Here is a 16442-nt window from a genome sequence, read left to right as displayed (position 1 = left end):
TGTTGGCGCTAATGAGTCTTGTGAACCCTGCTTCTGGTGATTACTTACGTATTAGTAAATTTTTCTGCAGTGAAATAATTTTTCTTATAATGCAGGTATTTATTGTCTGCAAAATTAAGCATAGTTTTCAAAAATACTACACTGCAATAAATAATTGAAATTCTCGGGAAAAAAAATCACTATAAATTGTAAGAATCGACAATAGAATGGGAAAACGTTACTAGTAATTATACTAAAAACCGTTCATACTATGTTAGGAATAAAAATTATACTCGATTTCTATGGGAGCAATATAATATTATAAACTCATTTAAAGATGTTTTTAATTTGCAAAACAGAAGATAATTGTTATCTGTGTGATGCACGAAGAGATGTGAATGCTTTTAAAAAGAAGATATAAATAATTAAGATCTTTAATGCATTATATATAAATCGTTACATTTTATTAAAATTGATGATTTAAAATTATAAAAATAAAATAAAATTCACAATGCTATGTTCAAGCGTTGTCAGCTAAATTCATAGCTTCAGTAATTCTTGAGAAATTGATTTAATTTTAAATATAATAGAGAAATTGTAAAATTATTGTTTAATGTACTAAACTATTCAGCAGATATCATATTTGCAATTTATTTATTATTGCAATTTCTCCGACAGAATTGCTGGAATAATTTTCAGGGGAAAAAAAAATAAAATAAAACTGAGATTAAAAGCCTTCTCTAGGGTTCGGACGAGCCGAAACCACACAAAAAAGGCAACCCGCTTACTGAGGAGGGGACAGATGACCCATTAACTCTACGGGTGGTTGAAATCGAAGAGGTTATTTTCGACTAACGCCTTTAAAAGAAGGGGAAAGCATCTTCTATAAAAAAAAAATCTGTTTCACCCTAACTTGGCAGTAGTGTATATTCTAGGGATGCCGAATCACAGTCGATGTGAGGGGAACTGGGTTACTTTAAAGTACAAAGTTACTAGAAATGCAGATCGTTGGCGAAACTTTATCTCGCAAATTTTTCGCCAAATAGTAAATATTTATTTACTTTATTATATTACCACTTTATTGGAGAATTAATTGTTTCCTTATTTTCATTATTTTTTCAATATTATCGATACATTATTTTAATAAAACATTAATGTTATTTCATTTCGTTTCATCGTTTCTCAAAAGAAAACCCTACATCTTTCAATATTCGGTAAAGCGTAGTTCGGCTAATGTTTTTCGAAAAGATATCTGTATCATCGTTCACATCTTTTAAAACTTTATCTAATGTTGGGATCTCATTTCTACGAAAATATGCATGGATTTTTCGTCAAATACAGGATAGTGTAAAACCATTATATTTTACAAGACTCGAATGTTTACCTATCGAGCCTGATCGCTTCTTTCCGGGGGTACTTAAAGGACTGGATGCCTTTATTTCTTTTTTCAAACGGAAAACTGTTCTTTGTGAAACACATGTAAGGTGCGAAAATTTATCGACGATTTGATTGATAGAATCTTGAGGGTTTTCTCGGAGTCGAGAATAAACGTTTGATATGTTTCTGCATGCTGCACTTTTTGTTGGTTTCACTCATCTTGACGGTGTGCACAGCATAATCGGTGATAACACTTTCTCTTTTTCAGACATTTTAGAAGTGAATAAAAATAACGAATCGAATAAATATTCAACAATCAAAACTAATAACTACTAATGTGATTAATAGTATCAAAAATATCAGCTGGTAAAAATGTGAGAATAAAAAGTACGAAAGATTATAACGGTTGCGCACTGAATGAAGCTGAGTTGGCGGAGACGTAAAAGAAAAGCGCCAAATATTTGACCTTGATGACCGGTTCTAGCCAAAGTGGAATTCATTATGTCAATCTTTTAGCTTTATTCGTTCGCTTTATTTACAAAATACTTAACAGATAAGCACTTCTAACCTGAGAATAATTTTAAATACATACTGATAAAAAAAGGATTTCTGTAATTTATGATATTATTTGATAAATTTCTGCTCATTTTAACTATTTTAAAGTCAGAATTGATGGGGAACTCTTTCCCAACGCGGAGCGTCACATTTTCTACCTTTTACAATACTGCCAAGTACGGGTGAAACAGAGTATAGTTTCTCTCACTGAATGCCGGCATTCAAAGCAACTTTTTCGAGTGTGGGTTGCCGAAGCTTAAAGGTTAAAAGAAGGAAAAGATTGCGGAAGCTTTGCAAAACAGAATAGTTTTATATCGCAAAAAAAGCCAATTGTCTTATCTGTTAGTAGAATTGTTTGTATATTTGTTATAAACATGTAGTAAGATAAATAACATGATGGTACGCAGTTCAATCAAATGGAATAAAAGCAAGCGCATCAGATGCCCAAAACGATTGAATGATTGAATGGGCATCAGAAAACTAATGATAAAATGAGTTCTGCAGGACAGTGAACAACAACAACCTTCGGGAATGCGTTATTATTCTTTATGTTTGGTTCTTACAGAGAACTAATGTATTGTATAAAAAAAAAAACGAGTTTATAAATCATATAACTCAATTGATACTATTCATTTTATTATCTTGCAATGAAAGCATTCTGCCAAATTTAATCCTTTAATTCATCTACAATTAAAATAAATCCTAAAGATATTTTATACCAAAAGTCCAAGATTATATATCTAATAATTTCAAATAATTCCACCCTCATATATCTCTTTTTTTATGAAAAGTATTTCATGCCTCAAACTGGTTATGACAGGTTTACCTCGGTTAGATAATTAAGATTAATTTAAAATGGGATTGTTAATAAAAATAATAGTCGTGCAGTATTTTTGGTGGGCAGTTAGTTGGAAGCAAGCAAAAAGTCGCCAAATAATCCAAACCTGCCACAAGAAATGTCGTCGAAAATAGTTGTAGCGTTAGGATTTTGCGCAAGGCTAAATTATTTGGCGCCCTTTCGTTTGGGCCCGGCCAATCAAAAAGTACCTGTTTTGCTACCAATAAATTTAAATTAGACTTGATGAAAACGCAATGAACATTTACATTCAATCTTTTTTTTTCTGGAGTGAATTACATCTGAAATTCGATTTACTGATGAATTTTCCCTGCATAATACAATATTGCATTGAAGAACGAAAATTTCCATTGCAGAACGGATTCATGTCTTCTTTTCCGTACATCCTTCAGTCTGCTGTTGGCTGTCTCGGAGGGTTCATTTCGGACGAGGTAATAAAGAATGGTCTTGTGACGCCCATCTTCGCAAGGAAGCTATGTAACATGTTAGGTTAGTGACTGTATCTGATTTAAATAATATCTATTTATTTCATAACTGCAAATTTAACTTACAATAACTAAAGAATGATTGTTTCCTATTATAACAGCTTAGAATATCTCTATGTGTTTTTAATGTCATAAAAAGTAGCTTCTGCATTAACCGAACGGTTGCGAACTTTATTAATAAAATGCATCCATTATCGAACATTAATTACGACGGAGCTTATTATTTTACTGTCTTTGGTGATTATCCACTTGAGTGCGGGTTAATGCAGAAGTACCTGTAAAAATTATAATTTATGGAATATAATTAAGTGATCTCTGTTATCAAAATGTACTATAAAAATGCTTTTAAAGAAAAATAGCTTACAAGATTTCCTATCATTTTAGTAAACATTAGGCTTTAAACTAATTTTTTTCAGGCATAGTTATATATGGCTATTCCTCGATAGCAGAAATACTACCAGCATAATTTCTTTGGTACAAGAAGATATACTAAATTTTTTTATCATCCGAAAATAGAATTAAGAGTTTAAAAGTTAAAAAAAATCTCTTTATATATGAATATATCTATTGATTCAATCAATGAATTGATAATTTTACTTACAGCGGATGTGACATCACGTTACAGATTATTACTTTATTCGATATTGCCTTTAATTGCAACATCATCAATTATTGCCATTATAGTTTATACACAGATTGCTTTACTTCGATAGCATAAATATTAATTTCGAATATTGTGGGATGTGATTTCGCAGTACAGCTTAATTCGTTTGGTATTACTATTTTGTTCCTGTTTTTATTGATTGTAATATCATTAAGTATTATGATTGCAATATCTATCTACAGGCTGTCTTGGTTCGAAAGCAGAGTTATTAATTTCGAGTATAGAGAGATGTGACATCTCAGTATAGGTTATTCTGTTTGGTATTACTATGACAGCAGAAAAATTGTGTTACTGTTTTTTCATTGCAATATCATTAAGTATTGTCATTGCAATATCTGTCTACAGGTTGCCTAGGTTCGATTGTAGGATTAGTAATTTCGAGTACGGCGGGATGTGATATCACTGTACAGATTACTTCTTTCGGCCTTACTATGACAGCAGGAGGTCTGTGGTATTGTTCTTATATGATTACCTACTTAGACATATCGCCGGAATATGCAGGTAGGTATAATTAATATTTTATATGCATTATACAGATTACTGAAATTAAATTTTGTGGCAATATATTGAATTTAACTTGTTTTAATATCTTTATCGTTTTTACATCCACACATTATTTTAATATTACGAATAAATTAAAAATGTGTTTTTTTTATTCTCTTTTAACTTAACTGCATTATTGTCTGAATATTTTAACATTCTTTTGTTTAACATTCTTTTGAGAATGTTAAAATAGATGAAATCAAAGAAATTAAAACATTGAATTGATATATTTTATATGTTTAAAGCAGTGGTGACCTCTTTTGTCGAAAAACAAACTTTGTAAATGAAAGAGATATGTATCGTGTCGCCATCTCACGACAACGAGAAAAACATTCTTAAAGCAAGGCAATAAACCCTCCTTTTTTTAATTATTGTTTGAAAACACAATTATGCAATGATATTGCGCGACAAATATTTAAAGTACTGCTTTATCGTATTTTGGTAAAATTTCTTTTCTATGCCCCTGGATATGTGAGTTTTCAAATTTGCCTTTTCTAAAACAAAAGTTTTAAAGAAATAAAAAGAAAACTATTGAGTTATTTCATTTACTATATAATATTACCAAAATCGTGTTTGGGTTGACATATAAAAAAGCAAGCAAATAAAGTGTGCGTTTAAATTATTAATTTTTTATCATATCTCTCAAACATAAAATCTTTTATATTAGTAATGTTAAATTTCTAAAACATTTCAAATTTGTTTTGATTTTTATTTGCAAAATAAATTTAAATTATCGCCCTTTTAATCTCTGAGAAAAATGTTTGCTAAACAGATTCGTTATTTCTTTTTCCTTTCTTTTACATTTAATAAATTCTCGCACTGTTTCGAGGAATGTATCTTTTTATTATATTACTTACAGATAATGATGAATATAGAATCCATTTTGAATTTTTATGTTCTTGTTATATACTTTAGAATATATTTTAGTCAAGGAAGTATATGTATATTGGGTATTACAGTTTAAAAAATTTGTTAACCTTATCCTGATATATAAATGCATTAAAATTAGTGCAAGTATGGTTATTCTAATAAAGTCCTAATTTTATCTTATTTTTGCCAGGAACTCTTATAGGCGTAGCTAGTACTCTGTCAGGATTGACTGGATTTATTACACCTATGATTGTAGGTGCTTTGACTGACACAAAGGTGAAAATGAAAATTTCATTTCCTTTCAGGAAATTAATATTTTATTGTGTTGTAATTTTATTGCGTAGTTTTTAATTAATTAGAAAGAAATCCATAAAAATAGTGTATAGTTTATTTGGCGACATTTTTGATGAATTGGCGACATCTTTTGGGACTGTACGTCTCGAAATTTCTATTTTTTATCCAAAAAGCTTAAGTTTTTCGAAAGTGTATAAAAACCGAATTGCAGTCACTTCAGTTATTGTTGTGCGTTTATTGAATAAGTGTCACACTTGATCATAAATATTTCCACTGAGATGAAACTTCTAAATTTCTCCGAGAATCATAGTAGATTTGTAAGATAGCGTTATGAATTTTCCCCTGATTTGCGAGTGAAATATAGTTTAGGTGTATGAACTCATTCGATACATAACACTATTATTACAATACTTTTAAACAATGAGAAACACCCAATCTTTAATTAATTATCTACATGTCTCATGCCTGTACCACAATTTTTAACTATTAAAAGAAATAGCTCTATCATGAAGGAAAAAAAAAAAATCGCAACTTAGTATGGGTACTTAAATATCACTATCGTCTTAAGCCTTACACTTTGCTGTTATAATATCTTCCTTGATATAAAACCGTCAAAAATGGATGTTACTAGATTTCTAAAGTAGCAATAAATACTCTGTATTTGTTCGTATGAAAATGATTTAACACAATTGTTGACTGCTATACATGGCGATTAATGGTAATAGTATCTACAGCACCAAGTCAACCTTCTAACTCTCCGACCCGCCCTAAGGCACACGGATTTAAACCATAGAACTGAATGACCGGACCGCCGCAACAGCAATTGGCGGGAACTGTGGTTGAGTCCTAAGGGCCGTCACCGGCCACGGTACAACCCTCCCCGAAGGAAGTACGTCCCGTCATCGATGGGGGGAGTCAGATCCCCCACCTATTAGTGTACCCTCCAGGGTGGCGAGATCCAACCACCATGCCGGAAGCATCTCATCCTCATTTCGAGGTGCCCCCCCCCGATAGCACCAAAGCTTTCAACAACTAATTCTAAATACAGTCACGTAATTCTAAATGTATTATGCGGCTCAGTAGTTTTCAATATCAGCAATCTAAAAATCTATTTTCTAATTCGAAATGATCAAGTAAATCATTAAACACAGAATGGTATTTACTAACGCCCTCAAAAACACACACGTACACAAAAATATCCACGGTTGCATCTTTAATTAGACATTATAAATCTAAAAAGCTAAGCATTAAAACAACTGAAACATAGTTCTAGAAAAACTGCGCATGCTCCGGTTTTTAAGGCAATCACAGCTTGAAAGGCAAAAAATTTTTTCCTTAGACGGAACAGACAGTATAAATACACATTGTCCATTTCAGCTTTCTGCAAAATCACCAATCTTTTAACTGTCCTATAGACTGTGTTCACAACATTTATCAATTTGGTTTCATTCCTAAAGTTATTCACATGCCATTATTAAGAACGAACTTAAATATTACACGTGTTCATTGCTTCATGTTTCTAAACGGGTGAAAAACTACCAGAAATGAAAACTATTGTACGAAAAAGCATGAAATTTGAGAGCTTCCACGAAAAACATTATTGATTTAAACAGTTTATTATTATCGTTGTTAATATGTTGATGATTTTCTGAGAAATTTTTAAAGCAATTTTAGTATTTACACAGTTTTTCTTTCAAATCTCTCTGAAATCTTTCAGTCATCCAAGAAGATTTCAGCCTCAAACCATCAGGTGATATTATCTGCTAACTTTTTGGATAAAAGTATCAGTTTCCTGTCTTTTCACATAAAATTGTGGACCATATGGAAGACCTTTAACACCACGATTGTTCACTTTTTATTTCAGTTCCGTGCATGAGTTTTGTGCTAAGTAACATAGTAAAGAAAACCCAATATGCATTTCGGATATTTTTTTGTCCATTGGAAATCAAAATTGCGCACAAAGCTATAATTTTAGAAATAAGATTGCATATCAGATTTAATTAATTCGCGTTTTGGGGTTAAAGTGTTTTCTTGCATGATTAACAGACGCTCAAGCCCTTGACTAATTGGATTCAAAATTTGAGACAGATGTCCATTTTAAATGTTAAATATGTTTACCAAATGTTATTCATTTACCTCATTAAGTATTGTTATTACGTGTTCTCCAACTCGGACAAACAGACTGATAGACAGACTTCCTTTAAAAGGATTTCATTCATTTGACAGAAATCTAGGAATTTGGGGTATCGACCCCACGCTAAATTTCGTCTTTTTAGCTCAAAGCCTTTTTGAGTTCTTGTGTTTATAAACTGACAAACGTAGTACTGTTTCATGGATCCGGCTACTACTGTCAATATTCCTTTATTTAAACATTTCAGTGGACATAAAGTGGGGCAGATATTGAAAGACGCTCTTTAACTGTATATTGTTATGATCTTCACTCTTTCTAACACCTGACATTTATAGACATAGATATAGAAAATTATTTTTATATTGGATTGATATAAAACTGGAACGTTTATGAACGTTTATGATCTTCACTCTTTCTAACACCTGACATTTATAGACATAGATATAGAAAATTATTTTTATATTGGATTGATATAAAACTGGAACGTTTATGAACGTTTATGATCTTCACTCTTTCTAACACCTGACATTTATAGACATAGATATAGAAAATTATTTTTATATTGGATTGATATAAAACTGGAACGTTTATGAACGTTTATGATCTTCACTCTTTCTAACACCTGACATTTATAGACATAGATATAGAAAATTATTTTTATATTGGATTGATATAAAACTGGAACGTTTATGAACGTTTATGATCTTCACTCTTTCTAACACCTGACATTTATAGACATAGATATAGAAAATTATTTTTATATTGGATTGATATAAAACTGGAACGTTTATGAACGTTTATGATCTTCACTCTTTCTAACACCTGACATTTATAGATATAGATATAGAAAATTATTTTTATATTGGATTGATATAAAACTGGAACGTTTATGAACGTTTATGATCTTCACTCTTTCTAACACCTGACATTTATAGACATAGATATAGAAAATTATTTTTATATTGGATTGATATAAAACTGGAACGTTTATGAACGTTTATGATCTTCACTCTTTCTAACACCTGACATTTATAGACATAGATATAGAAAATTATTTTTATATTGGATTGATATAAAACTGGAACGTTTATGAACGTTTATGATCTTCACTCTTTCTAACACCTGACATTTATAGACATAGATATAGAAAATTATTTTTATATTGGATTGATATAAAACTGGAACGTTTATGAACGTTTATGATCTTCACTCTTTCTAACACCTGACATTTATAGACATAGATATAGAAAATTATTTTTATATTGGATTGATATAAAACTGGAACGTTTATGAACGTTTATGATCTTCACTCTTTCTAACACCTGACATTTATAGACATAGATATAGAAAATTATTTTTATATTGGATTGATATAAAACTGGAACGTTTATGAACGTTTATGATCTTCACTCTTTCTAACACCTGACATTTATAGACATAGATATAGAAAATTATTTTTATATTGGATTGATATAAAACTGGAACGTTTATGAACGTTTATGATCTTCACTCTTTCTAACACCTGACATTTATAGACATAGATATAGAAAATTATTTTTATATTGGATTGATATAAAACTGGAACGTTTATGAACGTTTATGATCTTCACTCTTTCTAACACCTGACATTTATAGACATAGATATAGAAAATTATTTTTATATTGGATTGATATAAAACTGGAACGTTTATGAACGTTTATGATCTTCACTCTTTCTAACACCTGACATTTATAGACATAGATATAGAAAATTATTTTTATATTGGATTGATATAAAACTGGAACGTTTATGAACGTTTATGATCTTCACTCTTTCTAACACCTGACATTTATAGACATAGATATAGAAAATTATTTTTATATTGGATTGATATAAAACTGGAACGTTTATGAACGTTTATGATCTTCACTCTTTCTAACACCTGACATTTATAGACATAGATATAGAAAATTATTTTTATATTGGATTGATATAAAACTGGAACGTTTATGAACGTTTATGATCTTCACTCTTTCTAACACCTGACATTTATAGACAAAGATATAGAAAATTATTTTTATATTGGATTGATATAAAATTGGAACGTTTATGAACTTCCAAACAAACAAAGTGTCAGTAATTTAATTCAGAAAAGTATTGATGAAAAACATATAGCCTGGAATTACAGTCTAGTAGTGGCGACAAAATTGCAGAGTGAAAATAGTATAAAAAGGAAATTAAACTGTCAAGACAGACAGAGAGAATTCCAAAAATACTTTTTTCTGATTTAGAGCGATCTGAAACGCGGAAGATTCTTCAAAACCTCTATTTCATTTTTTTTTTTGACGATTATAATATTTTCTCTTTGTATTCTTCGTATTCGACCTTGAAGAAAATTCGTTATTTTAATATTTTTAGACTTTATATATAAGTTAGTCATAGAATAAATAAAATTAAGTTTTGAGTCCATGCCAGAGGAGCCATCTAATAATGAATACAAAGAAAATTTGATTCCAAGGTTAATAGGTTGGTTTTCACGTTACATGCTTGTGCGTTACTGCTACTGTGCCCATTCAACTAAGTAGAAAACTCTTTCTCTACTACATTAAAAAAATAGCAAATAAGTCATAAGCTAATTAGATATATAGTTAGAATAACAGCTGTGAGTCGTGGTGGATAACGTCTTAAACGGTGAAAAATATTTAAATGTAAAAGGTCCAATCTTTCTTACTCTAAAAAAAGTATTCGATCAATTTTTAAGTCATAAATCATCAAGTCATAAATCCTCAAATCATAAATTATCAATTTTTAAGTCATAAATCATCAAGTCCTAAATTATCAATTTTTAAGTCATAAATCATCAAGTCATAAATTATCAATTTTTAAGTCATAAATCATCAAGTCCTAAATTATCAATTTTTAAGTCATAAATCATCAAGTCATAAATTATCAATTTTTAAGTCATAAATCATCAATTTTTAAGTCATAAATTATCAATTTTTAAGTCATAAATCATCAAGTCATAAATTATCAATTTTTAAGTCATAAATCATCAAGTCATAAATTATCAATTTTTAAAGAATATGTTTATTATCATTTCAGCCAACATTTGGACAATGGCGAATCATTTTCGCAATGACCATTGTTTTATTAATTGCCAGTGCCATTGTGTATCAACTGTTTGCAACTGCAGATAAACAAAACTGGGAGGACGAGCATCATACGCAACGAAGTACGCGCTATCGCAGATATCTAAATCGAATATTTAGGATACGAAATCAAGATACTGAAAAGGACTTAGAGAAGAATGAGTGACTCCAGAGTTGAAATTATTTTCTACTGTTTTCTATGTGTGTTTTTTCCGATGAATGATGTAAATATTGAGAATAATAAATAATGTAAATATTGTGAAAATTAAATACATTTTAACTCAAATCTTTATTTGGTTTCATGTTACTGTTTCCTTTTTTCATATGATGTCAAATATTATGTAGTGTTTCAAGGTGAGCTTCCCCCCTCCTTTGAATGTAAGAAACGTATAAAAAAGAGAGTGCAAAATGTAAGAGAAAAAAAAATAAACTTGAAAAATTATGTACGAATTTTTTTGTTTTCATCTACAGGAAAAATGTTACGATATGGAATCAATAAAAGCAGTGGAAATTGCCCCCCCCCCTAAATTATCTCGCATATTCTATAATACAGTTGTTATATCAGATTAATAGCGAATGACTTGCATGGCACTGACAAACAATAATTACTATATTCAGATATTTGGTATGAATATAGCATTTTTACTGAGTCTATAATGATATCGTTGGTGAATTTTTTTTTGTCGATTAATTCCTGGCATGCGGTTAACGCAAAAATACCCGAAAATAGATTATGTATTTTGGATGCCTTTCTTTTCTTAAATGATTGTTTTCAAACTTTGACAAAGAACTTTATTTATATTTAGAAGATAACATACCAAATTTCATTTATTTAAGGCATTATGTTTTCAAGTTATTGCGCTTCAACGTATGAAAAAGTATCCACCAACAGGTGGTCAAATTTTCTGACGGATTCAGTTCCAAATTCAATATATATATATCTACACTTCAGGTGTCAAATTTGTCTAAAAAATTTCATCCATATAGCTCCTTTTGTTTTTTAGTTACTGTGTTCACTTGTACACTGACAGTTATCTACAAATTCGGTGCAAAAACCTTATGAACAATTTCATCCGTCTAGTTTTAAGTGCTTTTGAGATATCATGTTCATAGACAGACATAGTTCCACAAATATGTTTTTCGGTTTCAAGGACAGAATATGGAGATTTTTCAAATTTTCAAGCACGAAATTTGATAATCACTTTGATAATTATAACACTTTCTCTTTTATACTTCTTTTACGAGAAATATTATTTTTAGTGTTATTAAAATATTTAATCAAAAATATTTTTTTTCTACTATGAGTTATTTGTAATTTCTTAATTTTCGTAATTATTTTATTCATTATTAGCTGCCTTTGGCGACTGGCTTATTAGCAGGGGTTTAATTATTTTTTTAATTAAACATTTTGTATATCTAGCTCTTACTGGCTTCCACAGCCATATTATTTTAAATTTCAAATTTTAAATCATATAGCACGTACTATCATAGAAGTCCTATGCTGGGTTACTCATTATATTATAAATTTCTAATTTCCTATCATATCATCCAAAAATTGAATTTTAATTTGGAAAACTACCAATGGTTTTTGAAAGAAGTATTTAAGATTCAAAGCACTTTAAGAAATATTTCATCATTGCTTATTTGTGAAGTTAAACTTTAGTTGAAAATACAATAAAACAGCAAAAGTTCATTGAAAAATACAATTTAAAACAGGAAAACATACACATAAAAAGAAAATCTTCTTTATTCCTTTATTATTAAAAATGGAAGAAAAACCCGAGATGAGATATTTGCAGCAACAATGAAAAGTATTCGAGTTCATTTTACAATATCGAAATATACTGTCATAAAAAATTGTCGGTAGGAAAAAATTGTCCGGTATTGTTATGATGTAAAGTATATTTTTTTAATATTAATACTGTGCATTTTTTTACTATGGTATTTTTGGCAGTTGTTATTCAGAATTTCAAATAATTTTTAATTAGTTAAAAATTTTGAAAATTATCTCCAAAGTGTGAATTTTTAATTTCCAGTATACATACGCAAAATATTTGATAGCTCTACGTCTAATGGTTTGTCCTCTAGTGCGCCAACTTACACTATGTCCTTTATTATGAATAGAGATTAATTAATTTTTAATCATTTTTACTTATTTATTTATTTTAAAATTTAGATGGCTGACATCTTGTTTCAATCATGAAAAGGCATCATGAGTAATTAAAAAAAAGCGTTTCGATTTTTTTCAAATTTTGTTATTAAAATCATCATAAATAAAAGTTAAAATGGCAGAAAAGTAAACGAAAATTAATTTCAACTTTTGATAAATTTAAAATAACGAGAAAAATTAATCTAATTCAAGATCATTTGTTATAAATAAGTTGTTTTATTAACTAATAACTTTATTGCTACAGTCTAATAATTACTGTTTAAGAAGTAAATGCTGCAAATTTCAGATTATAAGTTAAAGCAAACTATGATTCCAATTTAAGCAGATAAAAGTATATGTACAACAAAAATTTGACAAAAAAAAACAAAAAACCTTAAAATAATTTTTTTTATATACGTAACAAGTAACAAACAGTAGTTGTAAATTTCACTTTCAGCGAAGAATGGAACCATGAATTTTGGCAGAAATCTCCGTAATATTGGCCTAAGCATACATAGGATTATAAAAATATTAGACCAAATTTTCTTCAAATATAATTAAATTCCCATCTTTCAAGTCCATTGAAGGTTAAATTTTCAAGAAAGGTCAACCCGGAAAAAAAGATGGCTAAACATTTAATTGCAAATAAAAGAAATTCCCGATTCTGCGATTGCCTTCGAAATTCACTTTACGATCGAATCTTCTGTGCAGGTGCAGTCGTCGATCGTAAACACGAGATTAGATACAGGAAATGCATCCCCGAATGTAATCGAAATTTTACGCGGGCTTTCGACACTTAAAGCAGAGTGTTTTCTCGCAGACGGAAGTAAACAACTGTTCATTGGCGAGCTTTTCACGTTTTTACTCAAGTGCTTTTATGAAAAAGAAACCGATTGTAAAAAATAAAACATTGAGCTTTCTGTTTTCCGAATCTTGCGAAGTCACTTGTTCCTGTTTTTGTTTGTTTATTGCTGGACTGGAGAATACATTTCTTGTCAAACATCAACGCGTTTTGTAGAGTGCCTGAAAAGTGTTTTCTCTAACTGCTGAGATCAAATACAACGCAGTAAAGATTCTCGAACTTTCTTTTCTCCTATATGAAGTATACAAAGCGAAAGTAAAGTATTATAAAAGAATTCGAACTCAAAATTTTGCCAAATCCCCACATTTCGGATCTCCGTGAATTTGAAACTATGCTTCTTTGTCAGTGAACAGAACAACTCGACGATGTTTTGAGCTAAGAGGATGAAATGGAGTATTCGAAGTTCTTGTAAAAAATTCAGTCTAAATTTGTAGATTCATATAAAATGTTGAGTGCAGTCCGTTAACAAGAAGTATGTCTGTCTGGGTGTCTGAAAGGAAAGAAAACCAAAACTGATAGCTACAAAGTTTAAGGAGTCGGAGATATAAAATTTGGTACACATTTTAACCATCTAAAGCCTATATGCATATCAAATTTTAAGCGAAATCTATCAAAAGGTTGTCCGTCACTCGATCTGCATTTCCACAAGCATGTACTCCATAACTCAAAAATGTAATTAATTAAATAAATGAAATTTAATTCACAATTTTTGCATCGAAGGTATAAATGTTTTAAAAATTTTTAATGTAATTCCGTTATAAGTTTGATAGTTTGTTGCCTTGTAATTTCGCAAATATGTAAACGCAATTAACTTGAATAAAAGTAAAATGAATTTTGTATGTTAACTAAATAATTTAAAATTGCAAAATTGCAGCAAAATTAGCTTTTATCAGTGAAAAAATAAATTATCTGAAGCGTATTTAGTTTTCTTTACTATATTATGAAAACAACATTATCATGCTCGGGACTATGAATTTAAAAATCTTGTATCACTCATGGTATTAAAGATGTTCGTTATGTATTGCTCAATGTCCAACATTTTATATGGTTAGAAAGAAAATAAGATATTTATTTGATATTAAACAAGACAGTTTGGGGGAAATCACTCCCTCATATATATATATATATATATATATATATATATATATTACATCATAATAATGAAGAATAAAACAAAATAGTAAATATTAAAGTAGATTATTGATGAGGATAGATATGACGAATGACCCAGTTCATTGTAATCAGTTATGACATGTCAGCCTTTATTGTCATTCATTTTACGCATGTCAAGTTCAAATTTCAGTAGTATTCTAATTCTATTTTAATCAGAAATTGCATAAGTTGCTATTTTTAAAATTTTTCATATTTGTTACATAAAATAAGTTAAGAAAACGGAATCCCTTTTTGAAAAAAATAGTTATCTATCATAATTAGGTGTTATAAATATTATAAACGCATAATATTAATATATCAGAATAATAAATATTAGAACAAAATATTAAATGGATTTATTTAACATTAATTTTGAACATTCATTAATTTTTTTTTGTTTGAAAATTTTCCTCCAAAAATAATATAACACATCCTTAGAGAAACATATATATATATATATATATATATATATATATATATATATATATATATATAAGCCCATAATAACTTCATTCTATATATATTCTAATATTTCGTGATTCAATTCCACTTTCGGTTTAATTAATTCCTCAGTAAAACTACTGCGCCATTAGTACTATGTATTAAATGAAAGTGATACTTCCATTACCCTTGTCAAAGGTCAACATATGTATTCCATCGGCGCATGGGCGGAAATCCTATGTTATATAAGACTAGTAATCATTTGTTTCGGCCCCTTTTTTCTTACTTTTGCTTTTGTGACGCGCTGCGTCTTTTTGTAAATAGTTATGCTTTCCTGGATGGTGGTGAAGAGAGAATAAAACGGAATTGAAAATACAAAGCCTCTTCACTGTTTGTCCAACTTGCATTCTGCTTCAATCAAAAATATGTTATATATATATATATATATATATATATATATATATATATATATATATATATATATATATATATATATATATATATATATATATATATATATATATATATATATATATATATATATATATATATTATATTCATTGCATATATCGGTGCAATAAATATGAAAGCAAAATAATAATAGGACGCCATTTTACTTCTTCGAATATCCATTAATTTTTTTTGTAAGAATTCAACTCCAAAAATAGAACAACGTGCTACTAATGATACATAAACCATACATCTAGAATTCCTGCAGTAAAACAGTATATATATATAAAAAAAAAGAATATGGCAGTAACAGAAAAATGTGCATTTACCAGAAGAGTAAATATTAAAAGAAAATGTTAAAAGGGACATCATTTTATATTCATTTTGAACATCCGGTTAATAATTTGTGTAAAAATGATGATTTTAAAAAATAACGCAATATATCGCTTGTGGTATACATGTATCACTGGTTGTGTAGACTGCGGTGGTGTGCCAGTTATCAGAT

At 29.2% G+C, this 16442-nt stretch overlaps 1 protein-coding gene across 1 annotated transcript in view; it reads left to right on the top strand.

Annotated features, from left to right (window-relative positions):
* LOC129971774 (sialin-like) overlaps nucleotides 1-16442 on the top strand; it is an 85810-nt gene that overhangs the window by 17017 nt on the left and 52351 nt on the right. Inside the window, exons 8-11 of the mRNA XM_056085750.1 lie at nucleotides 3124-3256; nucleotides 4262-4417; nucleotides 5520-5605; nucleotides 10837-10966. Coding sequence (XP_055941725.1) covers nucleotides 3124-3256; nucleotides 4262-4417; nucleotides 5520-5605; nucleotides 10837-10966 — 505 coding nt within the window. The remainder of the gene's footprint in view (nucleotides 1-3123; nucleotides 3257-4261; nucleotides 4418-5519; nucleotides 5606-10836; nucleotides 10967-16442) is intronic.

Source organism: Argiope bruennichi, chromosome 6 (genome assembly GCF_947563725.1).
Source record: "Argiope bruennichi chromosome 6, qqArgBrue1.1, whole genome shotgun sequence".
NCBI lineage: Eukaryota > Metazoa > Arthropoda > Arachnida > Araneae > Araneidae > Argiope > Argiope bruennichi.
Note: the sequence above shows the minus strand (reverse complement) of the source record. Positions and strands in the feature narration are given on the sequence as shown.